General features: G+C 40.1%; 1 protein-coding gene across 1 annotated transcript; it reads left to right on the top strand.

The window, feature by feature from the left end:
• Positions 1–10,525: 10,525 nt before the first annotated feature.
• CI51 (51 kDa subunit of complex I) lies at positions 10,526–12,621 on the top strand. The gene has a single exon (XM_087699743.1). The coding sequence runs from the start codon at positions 10,789–10,791 to the stop codon at positions 12,262–12,264; it is 1,476 nt and encodes a 491-aa protein (XP_087555869.1). The 5' UTR covers positions 10,526–10,788; the 3' UTR covers positions 12,265–12,621.
• Positions 12,622–14,249: the final 1,628 nt, after the last annotated feature.

The raw sequence follows: 14,249 nt of genomic DNA, 5'->3' as shown, positions 1-14,249 counted from the left end.
AGAATTCATGAAGAAATGGAGAGACCATAATGCCATAGATAAGAAGAGTCTAGAATAGAACAAAATCACCATGACAGAACATGCCAACAATAAGTGAAAGGCAATACTCTTTACCAAGGGAGACATGGTCCTCGTCAGATCCAAGCATATGTCCCTCCCAAAAAATATGAGCCCCAAATTCAATCATTGCTACTATGGACCTTACCGAATCACTCCAAGTGCTGAAAAAAGTCATGTACAAGTTCAACTTGCCAGAAAGTATTTGTGTCCATAATGCATTTCATGCCTGTCTTCTACGTAGGTTCTATTCTGACAACCAATGGGGGTGGCACATACCACTGCTTCACTCCAATGGCCCCTTAAAAGTAGAAGCATTCCTTCACTGCCAGAAACACAAAGGGTACCCCGAGTACCTCACTAAGTGGAAAGGACGCCCTCTCAAGGAAGCCACTTGGATTTCAAAAGCGGAGGCATGCGAATGTGGCAAAGATGCCTTCGCCACCTGGCTTAAGGAGAATCCCACCAATTCTTCTAATGCCCCTTGAGTCAGTGAATGAGTGTAGGTGCATCACCCCTCCCCCCCTTTCTAACTTCAATCATATGAGTACACTTACTCTTCTTTTCTAATAGTACACCCCCTAAAATCCCTTATAAACTAAGTCTACATCATCTAGTTACCTATTAATAGCATGATTATCATCCTTTCTAATGTAAACACATGCACATGCACACACATTTGTTTAGCTCCTTTAGATTCATATACATAATATCACATGTAAGTGCGCGCGCGCACGCGCGCGCACACACACACACATGTTTATTCTAATTAGTATAAAAACATTTAAGATTACTATAGTATATATGTCCTACTCTACTTCATTGTCTTAGCTTATCCTTCTATAATATGTACTTTAATATTAGCTACCCAAAAATAGTTACTCTACTTACTTCTTTATCTATATTGACCCACCCTCTTAACATACTCGCTCTTAATAATTTCCTAAGGTCATTCTACCCAATGAATATAATCTCATAATCACACAACTAATCCATAAGCCTAGTCTACTCTTATTCTATTCATTTAAGAATTTTATCAAAATTTTGGTGACATTTCCTTGAAAGAGCTAAAAGTTTTTAGTGATGATATGGGGGTAGCTACCACTAGGGATAGAATGTTAATAATCTTGGGGAAATGTTTTGAGCATCGTAGGCAATTTTGCATTGTTCTAAATTCGAGGAAATATGCCTTTGGAGTATCCTAGGGATTATTGTTGGGCCATGTAGTTAGCTCGGTTGGAATTGTGACTAATCCAAAAAAGGTTAAAGTCATTGTCGCTATGAGTTCACCACAAAATCCCAAGGAGCTATATAGTTTCTTATCGTTAGTCGAATATTACATACAATTTATGAATGCACTAGGTGAAAGGACATTGCCATTGACAAATTTATTATCCTTCGATTGTTCATTTGTTTGAAGTGATACATGTAAAATATCCTTTGAGGATGTGAAGTGGGAATTGGCTAAAGTGCTAGTCCTGAAAGCACCTCAAAGAGGTGAGACATTCTATGTGTTTTTGACAGCCACGATGTATAGTATCAGTTGCTATTTAGTTCAAATATGGGATGAGAAATGATATCACAAGATTGCATTCACTAGTCACAAATTGGCTATGTTCAAAATTAATTATATGTACATGGAAAATTTGTGCCTTGGAATGGTCTTTGCCATGAAGAAATTTAGGCACTATATTCTATATGAGAAGGTAGTATTTTACACAAAGATAAAAGGGCTAAGGCTATTATTGAATAAGCTACAACCACCCGATCGCCTAGAAAAATGATTAGTCACTTTGTAAGAATTTGATTACGAGATTAAGAGTAAGCCATCGATATTGTAATGCGTCATAGAATGCCTTGTAGACTTCGAGGAGCCAAAATAAGTATTAATTGAAGTTAGCGACCTTGAGGATTTGTGTAAAATAGACATAGCCTCCATTTCATCCCGATATGCTGCAATAACACATTATCTATCCATAGGAGAGATTAGAGCCTCTTTGTCTAAGGCTGAGAAAAGGAAAGTTAAATAGCAAGCCTTAAAGTAGGAACTCTATACGGCAAGGGGTAGATGATGTTTATCATCAATGCATTACGCTTGATGAAGTTTCATTCATCTTGGAAGAGTGTCATGAATCCCCTTATGGAGGGCTTTTGGTTGGAGAGATTATTGCATAGAAAGCCTTAAGAACCAAATATTGGTGGTGGCCGTTCATCTTCCATGATGCATTTATATATGTAAAGAGATATGATATATGCTAGAGACATGATAGTAAAGAGGATTGAAAGCATCCATTAACTCCTATTATGGCTTTATTACCATTTGAGAAGTGGGCCATTGACTTTGTAGGTCCAATTACCCCGTCGTCATCTACATAGAAGAGGTATATCATAATAGTAATTGACTGTTTTATGAAATGGTCAGAAACACAAGTGATGAGGAAGGATAATGCAAAGGATACTGCTAGCTTCCTTTTTGAACAAATAATAAATAGGTTTGGTCTATCAAAAGAGTTGGTGTCAAACCGTGGAAGTCATTTCTTGAATATGGTGATTGAGACTTAGTAGATTAAGCATAATAAAATAATACCTTACAATCCACAGGTGAATGGACTAGTTGAAAGCACCAATAAGTAGCTTGTGGAAATCTTGTCAAAGATCGTTTCAAAAAAGAAATAAGATTGGGATAGGAAATTATATGTGGCTGTATAAGTGTACAACATGATCTTTAAATGAGCTACTGGACATACCTTGTTCAAATTAGTCTATGGAGAGGAGTGTGTATTACCCCTTGAGATCAAGTTACGTACAATAAGATTTGCGATCAACCATTCTCTAGAAAATGAAGATACACTTTTTGAACATTTTATAACCTTAGCACATCTCAATGAGCTTAAACTTTAGAGTTTATTACATCAGGAGGTGCCTAAGCATCATATAAAACTACTTTATGATGTGAAAATGAAGAAGTATACCTTTCAAAAAGAACAACTTGTCTTGTACTATGATGCATGTAGGGAGCTTTTTCCTAGAAAATTAGAGCCTAAGTTTGATGGTCTCTATAGAATAGTTAGAATCGGTAAAAATAAGTCCACTAAATTATTAGTATATTTACAAGGGATGGAATTTAAAAATAAGGTTAATCTAAACAAGATTAAGCCTTATTATCTCTATAAGCACCTCTATTTGGAGCACCCATACCTGGAACAAAGATACTATCAAGGAAGGCTTGTTTGGTGGAGCAAAGGGTATAAGATGATTAAGCAAGAAGATGGGATGTTTGTTTGGGAAATTAAGGTCTTCTACCATCACTGTTTGAGTACCCTCACAAGTATCCATGCAGGTGTTTCAATAAAGAAGGTGGTATGGAGCTTTTGGTTCACCCTCTGAATATATTGAACTTTGATTATCATAGTTATGAATAGAGGTATTGACAATGACCAGTTGTGTAAACCCTTTACGGATTTATACATTGTATTTTGATAGAGAGTCTAAGGATCCCAATAAGAAAGCAAGCATGGGGTAGTCATTAGAGATCCCCGACGTAGGGCACGATGAAATTAGTTGTCTACCTTGGGATAGGATTTACTAACAATATGGCAGAATATAAAGCGTTGATAATGGGACTGAACGTTGCCAAGAGAGGCGATATTCGCCAATTATTAGGAAAGGGGGATTCCTAGTTGATATTGAATCAACTAAATGGAATGTAGATAGTACAAAATCCCATACTTTGTATGTATTATCACATTGCTATAGACCTGATCACTGAGTTTGAAAGAGTGTCTCTTCGGTTAGTTCCATGACATTGGAACCAGTTTATCAATTCCTTAGTGAATTATGCTTATGAAGATGATCTTTTTTTTAGCTGTGGTATTGACTTGGATATATCTCTTACTGATGAGACGTGACTTGGTTGATTATGGGGACTCTTATCTGAACATGCTTTATATGGTAGGCAATGGCTAGTTTGGGTAATGCAGAAAGTAGTCGAGACTCATCTATCATTATTGTCCTGGACCCATAGGCTCGTTAGATGATATGTTATGCATACACCTCTTACTATATATTCAGGAGGTATGTGTCATAATTTGATGCACCTAGTTTAGGACTAGGAGCCTTATTTTCTCCTTGGAATGGACCATCTTGTTACATGTCCAATACCACTCAAAGGGGGGGTGTGGTATAAGATGTATTGATTTATTACTTTAGGCCAATAGCGTCGACTGTTTTAGATATAATTGTTATATTTTGTTAGGCTAAGAGGGCCACTTCTTTTGCAGTGAAACAATTTACTTTGTTAGGCCAAGAGACCCATGTGTTTGGTTGGTATAGGTGTGTTTAATGGTTCTATGTTTTAGTGTTGCACTAGATAGGTTTGAAGAGACACTTGGAGGGAGCCAATTGCTACGTGGAAGCTTCTTATGGCCAGCCTAGATAGTGTCTTTCATTTTCGAGTTATTTTTCCTTAAGCAAAATGTGTGTGTACTTCTAGATATTTTATTCTTTGTTTGGGACCAATAGTCAGGGCATGAAGTCCCATGATTAAATTAGGTATGACTAGGGAGGTTTGCTACCTCCTACAAAGACATTGTCGAGCCTATTAGGAAGTTGGTTTTAGAAATTCATGTTAGTTGTGAGTTAGTTTAGTTAGGGAAGCCTGATGAATACAAGAACAAAATGATAAATGTATTTGAAATACATGCAACACGAAGATGTGTAAAAAAGGGTTCTAACCCTTGAAATAAGAACATAAAGAGAAAAAATAGAAACACATATATTCATTGCCTTAAAAAGCTTGGTCGATTCCTAGGAATGAATCATGATGCCTTGCCTTCTTGGGAATAGCATTTAGCCAAAAGAAAACAAGGATGGTTGGACCAAAAATAAAAAGCGTGTGAGAAAAAATGATTGTGTCATCTTGTGAGAGCTTGGTAAGTTCTTGGTTACTGAGACTGGTTGAACTTGAGGCTGATGCCCTAATCTCCTTGCGCGTGCACACACGCACACGCACACGCACACGCACACGCACACACACACACACACACACACACAAAGCTATAAGAGTACTCGCCTAATAGAGATTCCTGGTATAGTTGTTCTAGGTCAGGTAGGTGGGTTAGAGCACCACTTAGGATGATCTCTTTGATAGCTTTTTTAAGCCGATCTGTGTTAGAGTAGTTGATTAGCACCTAGCTCCTAATCTCTTTGTCATATTATGCTTGCCCTATCCCTTGTGGAATTCATATATTGGAATTTGTTACGTGGTAAGGTGAGAGTTGTGTTTTATGTTATATTGTGTATTTTATTTGAAGCAGCTTGATTCTCGCTATGTTTTATTTGTGTGTAGATCAATTTGTGGGTTCGAGGGCTTGACTCACCCTATCCAGTGGCTACCGATGAGAGGTGCGACTAACGGCCAAATCTGAAGCAAAAAATGAAGCATTTGCAATAAAAATGAAGAGATGATGGATTTTTAAAAGCAAAAGCAAATGGCCCAAAATGCATTGGAAGTGCCGGTTTATCAATTGGAGTTTGTTAGATGATCCATTTAAAGAGGTACAACTTTAACATTGCAAAGTAGGTACTTGATCCCAATGGCCAGAAACATCATCCCTAGGAGGCCAACTAAATGAAAAATGATGCTAGGAACACAACTGTACCTTTATGTCTTAAATTTGAGCTTGTTTGGCCCTCCAATTTTAAAAACATCGCTTGTTGTTAGTATGAATGCATAGGAAGTGAACCGATTATTTGCTAATTAGAGGCTTTAAGGAGGCAAAATATTCAAAAATCATCATGATTGGGAGGGGTGCATTTTTTTCGGCACCCCCTCATTTCTCATGATTTGTGATTTCACAATTGTCAGAGATGGAAGGAACATTGTTGCCTATGAGCTTGATTTTCTTCACCTCCAATTGTAGGAAGAAGCACCTAAAATGATGTATTCTATGAAAAGATTAGTTTTTAGCCTTTCTCTCTCTTTCTCTCTCCTCATTAGTGGGTGTTCATACGGGTTGAGAGGGAGAGGTGAAAGGGGTGCTACAGTGTGATATGATGCTAGCAATAGTGAGGGACCATGAAGGTGGTTGTTACCGGCTGCGTGGAGTCTCAACAGCCTACCTAAGCAATGCCAAAATAATAAAAGATAAAGTGCTTTTATAGAATATCTTACGGTAAGTCTTATTCCATTTGAACGTGAAAAAGAATGTGTTAGATATGATCAATGCCCCACCCTCATTAGGTGCTACCAATGATCCATGGTGCTCAAAGTTGTAAGGCCCCCATTATGAGGAGAAGCCAAGTGTGAGCCCGGACATTGGTTGAGTTCTGACTTGTATATCAGATGAGGTCTATGTGACCGGATGGCAAAAAGGTGACTGTTGTGGGTCTAATCTTTGGGTTAGACGGAGTGGTTAAGCTGGTAGCAACTCGAGGCACATTGCATTGAGTTGCGTGGTAAGGGAGTTAAAAGGGGCCCCTATTGTGGGGTCCGGGGGCCGTGGAAGTGGCCCCTGGCTGGGGGGTCCCAGGGGGGCCAGCGGCTGGCGGGGGTCCGGGGGCAGCGCCCCCGGCCCGATGGTAAAGGGAATATTCCCTGGCCGACTAGTGGAGGCTCATATGGTAGGTCGGTCAGTAGGCCGACCTAATGACCTTCGCGGGCTATAAAAGCTAAACCCCTTCGCAGCCATCTCTCACTCATCTTTCACCCAGTCAGAGTTGTTGTTCCAGCTAGCCTTAAACTCTTCACCTATGTTCTGTCTAGATCGCCATCTAAGCTTCACACAGTGGAAGCGCACGGGTGGACAGAGCCATCTTTGTATCAGTTGTTTGGAGTTAAAGAATTTACTGATTCTCCTCTTATCTGTTGTGTACTCTCTATCTCTTTCTCAGATTCTATTCGCTGCGCCGTGTAATATTTTACAGAATGAATGGTGTATTTACATATAAAGCATTCTTACTAAGAAAATATGAAAAAAAAAAATCTAAATGCTTGATTAGCATGCTTTCTATAATAAAATAATTGGTTTTTAAAAGGCAATCATATGAGTGAAATGGAGTAAAATTGCAAAAAATGGGATTTTGAGGAGAATTGAATGATTAGATGGATCCTAATATTATGGACTAATAAATATATGTTTGTGCAATGTTTGTATGGGTTCCATGGCATGGAGATTGCTTTAGTGTGGCCTCATACTATGTGGTAAGGTGTGCTCCTATGCAAATTTTCTCATTTCACTATATACATAAGATATGATAACGCTGCAAAATTTATCAATAGGGGGTGGTGAGAAGGGGGAAATGAGATTAAATATGCATATCTTTTTATCTTTTCATGTGTATATAGGTCAGTTTTTTAGTGTAAGGAAGATAGTCGCACAAGTTTTCTCAGTGCTATGTTCTATGTTGCCTCAATACACATGGTTAAACATGATTGTGAGCATGAAGCACGATGTATTTATTTTGTTTGTGCACTTTAGAGCATTCCACCTTGCATGGAAAGAGTATTAAAGCATGGTATTGGAATAAATCTCTTGGATACATAGCCATTACTTGAAAGCCCCGTTGATTCACATGGAGTGAAAGAGGATCCCTAATCGTAGGTTAGTGTGTTTGTTATTGGGGAAAAGATTATGTGAGGTTATGAAAAGTCTCCTAGAACTATAAATATTAAGAGAGGAGTATGTTACAATGTTTTTTATGTTTTAGACTGTGCATCCTAGATGGGATGTAGGAGAGCTATAAGGGCCATAATAGTTGGCTGGGGGTGCCCTTTATGTATGTGATTCAAGGTAAGATAGTTACCTATGTGTGGGAAACTCCTTTGTTTGGAGTCGGGAGGGGTAATTAGTTGGACTACAATCCCAATTTGTGTCTATAAACATAGTAGTTAGAAGAACCATTTATAGTATCCAGATGCTCCTGAAGCCCATGTAGGGTCATTTGGCATGTTTAGGAGCCCACAGCTAGAGCCATCAAAGCTAGTGTTGGGCCCTATTTAGGTTCCAATGTGAAGATAAAAAGTGCTTTATATGCAAGTAAATGGTGCATGTTGCTAAGAATTAGCCAAAGAAGCATGATTTGGAGGACAAAGCTACAAAGGTGGGAGTTGAGAATGTAGAGGTGGCCACAACCTTGCATGTCATGACTTTTATGCTTAAGAGAGCATCCTTGGAAGATGTGGACTCTTCATCCTTGGAACATCATGATCTTGTGTTTATGCAAAGTGATTGTCATGGGCCATCTTGCACTTTGCTTGGTGGATGGTGAAGCATCCAAGGATTTGATCCAAGGCAAGTTATGATGACATATAAACTCTGATTGTATTCACCAATGTGGCACAACCCATGGAGAAAGATTTTTGGCCTAAGAGGAAAACCAATGCTAGGAAATACCATTGAAGGGAGTAGATGGAGGGTATAACTATCTAGATAGAAGGTTTCAAGGTTTGAGATACTCCAAATGTGGCTACTCTTCTCAATGTTGACATGATTTTAGGAAAACCATGGCTTTAAAACCACATGGGCATAGTGGATCATCACTCATGTTTTGTCCTCATTTGACATGGAACTTGACAGGTGGTGAAGACTTTGCATTACACTATTACACCCTTGATGGTTCAAGCTTAGTGTGAATGGACATTCTCATTTTAGATAAAGTGGGTAGCTCACAAAGTCATCCATGCTATGTGGGGTATGTGTGGGAGCTTGGGAAGGGGCCCTCTTCTTCTTCACATTAAGGAGTTATAAACAAGGCATGCTTAGCATTTTTGTGGGAGTTTGATTCTCTTGTTTTTCTGGATGAATTATCTCTAGATTTTCCCCCATCACAAGCAAAGCATTTTAATATTTAGTTCTAGGAGAGGAACCTCCCTTGAGCGCCCCCTACCAAATGAGCAAGAAGAAGTTGAGGAGCTTCAAGCACAATTTGAATAACTTTTGGAGCAAGGACTAATTTGGGTTAGCTCTAATCCATTCAATACTCTCATCTCGTTGGTAAAAAAGAAGGATAGGTGCTCAAATTCGTGTATGCATTTCAAGCACTCAATAAGCTCATAGTCAAAAATGAGTTTCCATTGCCACTCATACATGAATTATTAGATCAATTAGTATGATCTATCAATTTCAAGAAGCTAGATTTGAAGTCCCATTATCACTAGATATGGATTGCTCTTTGAAAGGTATTTATAGGAGGCATGTCCATTTCTTATTTTCAAAATAGGGGTTATCAAATTCAAGAAGTTAATTTTGCTACTTAATACTAGAGGCTTCAGTTTTAGTAACACATGGTACCTTATAGTTACTACATAGGCCGTCTTGTCATTTTTAGGTGTACTTAGGTCCACATAGATATAAAATGATATGGTATGTGACTTCTTTCCTCATAGCTATATAGGAATCAACAAAATTTGAAGGAAAAAGTGTATAGTTTAAAGGTTGTTCACAACCATTTAGCAGGCGGATTATGTCCAAGAATGTACCTAATTGTAACCTTATTTTTTGTTTCACAATTGATCTATCGAACCTCTTACTTATATATCTGCACATGAATTTGAGAGAAAACCAATAGAATGATAGCAAGAAGAAGGATTGCATAGAATCATACATTAACTAAAAGGCATATGCATTAGCATGATTTAACATTGAAGTTGTGGTTTATGCAAAACTAAAACTACATGCATCAACCTAGTTTAATTAGTGAGGGTGTAGTGTTTGCAACTTCTCAAGTACATGGGCATAAAGCACATTCCACTGCTCAAGATTTTTCAGATGTTGCTTTTACACTACTTTGTGTATTAAATATAGTTGCTCGATGCCATGTGTGGACAAAGTGGATAGCTTGTGTTTTGATGCAAAAGGAATGATAATCCAACAAGATATCTTGTCATCCATATGCTAGACTGTATCCAATGTTTACTATCTATGAACTCAAATATTTAGTGCCGTTCTTAAGTTAGAGGTTCCCCAATACTATAGAAGCTATTGTTTATGACCTACTCGAAAGGAGAAGGTTGCTTGATAACCCATTCATTACTTGGATAAGCACAAGAGGAAGACCTTCAATAATGCAACAACTCCGCAATCTCTAGCATTGTAGATCTCTACTTATAGAACCTACATACTCGTCTAGTTTGGGAAGGATACAAGCCCATGCCACAAAAACCGCAAGTGACTAGCCATTTGTGTTTTGGCTCTAAAAGTGCTCACAAAAGTAGCTTGCCATCATGATGGCAGGAGGCATCGTAGCACTTGAATGAAATGAAGACTTTGAATGAGTTTCTTTGTGCGCACAGCTAAGCTCTATAACTCCATCAAGTGGGCTTGCATTCACCACAACAATCACAAGAATTTACATTGAGAACACTACGTTCCGAAATCAAAGCATAACTTTGAGAGCCATATATATGTTGTTGTGCCTTTGTCTCCAAATCTTTTTACAACAAAGCAGGCCATTGTGAATTTAAATCATCGCGCACCTCTTTTTTTAAGTTTAATTACTTATTAATTTCTACGTTACTACGATACCGCCGGGCGGGTGGACGTGGACGCCTGCGCTGCACAGGTCCTGCTGTAATGTGTCGTGGATCCTTCACTTGCCATCGAGTTTCATCCTCCTCAGGAGGCGGGCAGGCAGGCAGGCAGGCAGGCAGCTTCATCTTCCCTCTTCAGGTATCGGTCCCCCTCCTTATTCCTGTTCTCTCCTCTGCATAATTAGGGTTTGGCTTCACCTAGAATGGCGAATCTGCATACTCTTAGCAGGAGGGTTGCAAATGCCCTCCTCCTTCGTCAACGCCAACGTCCCCGTCCAGTTTTCCCCAGGTCCCTCAGCACGCAGGCCACCAGCTCCCCGGGTGCTGCACCCCCGCCCCCGCCCCCACCTCCCCCTGCCGAGAAGACGCACTTCGGTGGGTTGAAGGATGAAGACCGCATCTTCACAAATCTGTATGGCAAATACGATCCATTCCTGAAAGGAGCACTGGCTCGGGGCGATTGGTATAGAACAAAGGATCTGGTCCTGAAGGGGCCTGACTGGATAATCAACGAAATGAAAAAATCTGGGCTGAGGGGACGAGGGGGTGCTGGGTTTCCATCAGGCTTGAAGTGGTCATTCATGCCAAAAGTATCAGATGGCAGGCCATCTTATCTGGTCGTGAATGCAGATGAGAGTGAACCTGGAACTTGTAAGGATCGTGAAATTATGAGGCATGATCCACACAAGCTTGTTGAGGGATGCTTGATAGCAGGGGTTGCAATGCGTGCACGGGCAGCATACATATACATCCGTGGAGAGTACGTTAATGAAAGACACAACTTGCAGATAGCTGTGAATGAAGCATACAAGGCTGGATACATTGGTAAAAATGCCTGTGGCAGTGGTTTCGATTTTGATGTGCACGTGCATTTCGGGGCTGGTGCTTACATATGTGGTGAAGAGACTGCACTTCTTGAGAGCTTGGAAGGGAAACAAGGGAAGCCCAGGTTAAAGCCACCTTTTCCAGCAAATGCAGGTCTGTATGGCTGTCCGACAACAGTGACAAATGTGGAAACTGTGGCTGTTTCACCAACAATTCTCAGAAGAGGTCCAGAATGGTTTGCAAGCTTTGGCCGGAAGAATAATTCAGGAACAAAGTTGTATTGCATTTCTGGACATGTTAATACTCCCTGTACTGTAGAAGAGGAAATGAGTATCCCTCTAAGAGAGCTCATCGAGAGACATGCAGGGGGTGTCAGAGGAGGCTGGGACAATCTGCTGGCCATAATACCTGGAGGATCCTCAGTACCTCTGATTCCTAAAAACATATGTGATGATATATTAATGGATTTTGATGCCTTGAAAGCTGCACAGACAGGCCTTGGCACAGCAGCTGTTATAGTCATGGACAAGTCAACAGATGTGGTTGACGCCATTGCTCGCTTGTCATATTTCTACAAGCATGAGAGTTGTGGACAGTGCACACCCTGCAGGGAGGGAACTGGTTGGTTGTGGATGACGATGGAAAGGATGAAAGCTGGGAAAGCACTGGTGGAAGAAATTGATACATTATGGGAACTGACCAAGCAGATTGAGGGGCACACAATCTGTGCTCTTGGTGATGCTGCTGCTTGGCCAGTGCAGGGCTTGATTCGACATTTTAGACCAGAGCTTGAAAGGAGAATTCGTGAAAGAGCTGCACAAGAGCTTGAAGCACCAATGGAAGCCACAGGATAGGCAGGCAGGTGGAGTTATGAATTGAAGTACTCATTACTTTTGATTTGTCTCAACGTTTCTGAATTTGCTACTGAACATTACAGTGACTTGAAATAAAGCTCTCTCTAGGTTAGCTTTGGTTTTCTGTCATGATCTGTTTAATTTAAGAGACATAAGTGAGCAGCACGAAAGAGGAGAAGTTGCTTCCTCTTCCATTATCTTTGGTTCAAGGTAATGGTGTTTGGTGTGGTTGTAAAGCCACAGAATTGCGAGATGTTCATGCAAACTCAATATGCCCATGCCATGTTTCTACAATTTCTATGCTTTGCCTACTCACAGGAATTGGTGCTATCAATGGAAATGTCTTACTTGGCTTTAAATGACGACACCAACACCCCCACACACCCCCCCACCGACCCACCCCCCCCAAAAAAAAAGGAAAAAATCCTTAGTGCTATTTGATTGTTCAGTAGATTACATGCCATATTGTTATGTTTGAGAGAATTCAGTCTTATGAATCTGGTGTTACAGCAAAACACATTGGCAGCTGACTCAAGTGTGTTCTGATGATCACAGAAATGCCCTCCGCTTGTTTGTTTTTTGGTATATCATCTGCAGGTAAAGAGGATGCTCTAACATGCATTACCTTGCGTGCCTTTAATGATGCAGAGTTTTAAATTGACTGTAAGATCTATAATAAAGCCACATTTGAGACTTCTTATTGGAGAGGAATGCTTTTGCTTGGGTATGGATTTTCTATTTTTCTTTTTTTCTTTAATATAGCCCATTGAAGCGCTTGACTTTATGAGAGAAATTGCTAGATTTTGGTGTCTTCAAAGTAGTGCATGCAAGTTCCACAGGTTGCATCGAAGCAGGCAACATGGAAGGAGAGCCCAAGGCTGTGGTGTGCCTGTTATACGCCACTTTCATGGTTGTGTAAGTTTTCAATAGCTGTTGAATGGGGCATGAATAGCTTCGAAGGAGTATGCACTCACAATTTGTGGAAGTTAGGGATTGTAAGTGGATGAGAGACTCATCCCATGAAGGGTTAATAGCTGCAGATCATTCATGAGAGGTTGTAGCTATCCTTGGTGTTGGAGATCAGAAGCTTATAAGGAAGCTTTGTTCAAGGTACGTGACTCAGGTTTCTGTGAAGGTGGGGGCAAGTGGGACTTTTGATTGAGTGCACCCAAACTGTGACAATCATATGAAGAATGGCCTCAGGAACCTCAAGTCTCATAGCTTGCTATGTGCAAGGAGGCCCTTGCCCTCATAACATATTCTTATTATGAGTTGACTTTAACATACAAGTACAAGCACAGTACTTGTGTTACTTGAGTGAGAAATGGCAATTTGATAAGAGGCCAGAACAAGGTAATGATTATGAGATTGAGGAGCTTGTACACGGAATCTTTATATAGCCCGACTTCTTTTAGTCCCAGTTTCAACAGAAGCTGTCTCAAAATGACACCTCACAATTGTCCCAATGTCCTCTCAAGAGCAGGCTCGGGCAGGGCAAGGCCTCTTCTCTGAGGAGAGCAACAGTAAACTTGTAGCTCGAAAAGAGGTTTGCAAGATGGTCACAATATTCGTGTGACCAGCATTTAGCCAAAAGAAATCAACTCAGATGCCAAGACCCAATGATGATGTGGCAGGTAGCCACATTGCAGCATGCGATAGACAATGATAGGAGAAGAGCAACAACCGAGTGTTCATAGGCAGCAGCATGACAATCCGGCAGGTTCAACTAGCTGATTTGGAAGAGCCAGGTACTGTAGAAAGCCATCTAGCTACTACATCCCAATTCCCAAGGTTTCTGACTTGTCTCTTCCTAGAGATTGTAGTCTCGTGATCTTAGCGTGTGCTTATGCATTTCACTGTCATTTGGATTCTAGAGTACACAGAATCTTTCATGTACATTGTACTACAGAAAGAGTATTTAAATTTTGTTTTCTGTTTGTTTTCTCTTCCTGCAGGCGTTGATTGTTTGAGCTTTATGTTTGGGA

The sequence above is a fragment of the Lygodium microphyllum genome, chromosome 2 (genome assembly GCF_053477565.2).
Source record: "Lygodium microphyllum isolate KBCC chromosome 2, Lygodium_microphyllum_v1.1.10, whole genome shotgun sequence".
Classification (NCBI taxonomy): Eukaryota; Viridiplantae; Streptophyta; class Polypodiopsida; order Schizaeales; family Lygodiaceae; genus Lygodium; species Lygodium microphyllum.
Note: the sequence above shows the minus strand (reverse complement) of the source record. Positions and strands in the feature narration are given on the sequence as shown.

Coding starts and splice junctions, on each gene's coding strand:
- CI51 (XM_087699743.1), top strand. CDS start 10,789: ATGGCGAATCTGCATACTCTTAGCAGGAGGGTTGCAAATGCCCTCCTC.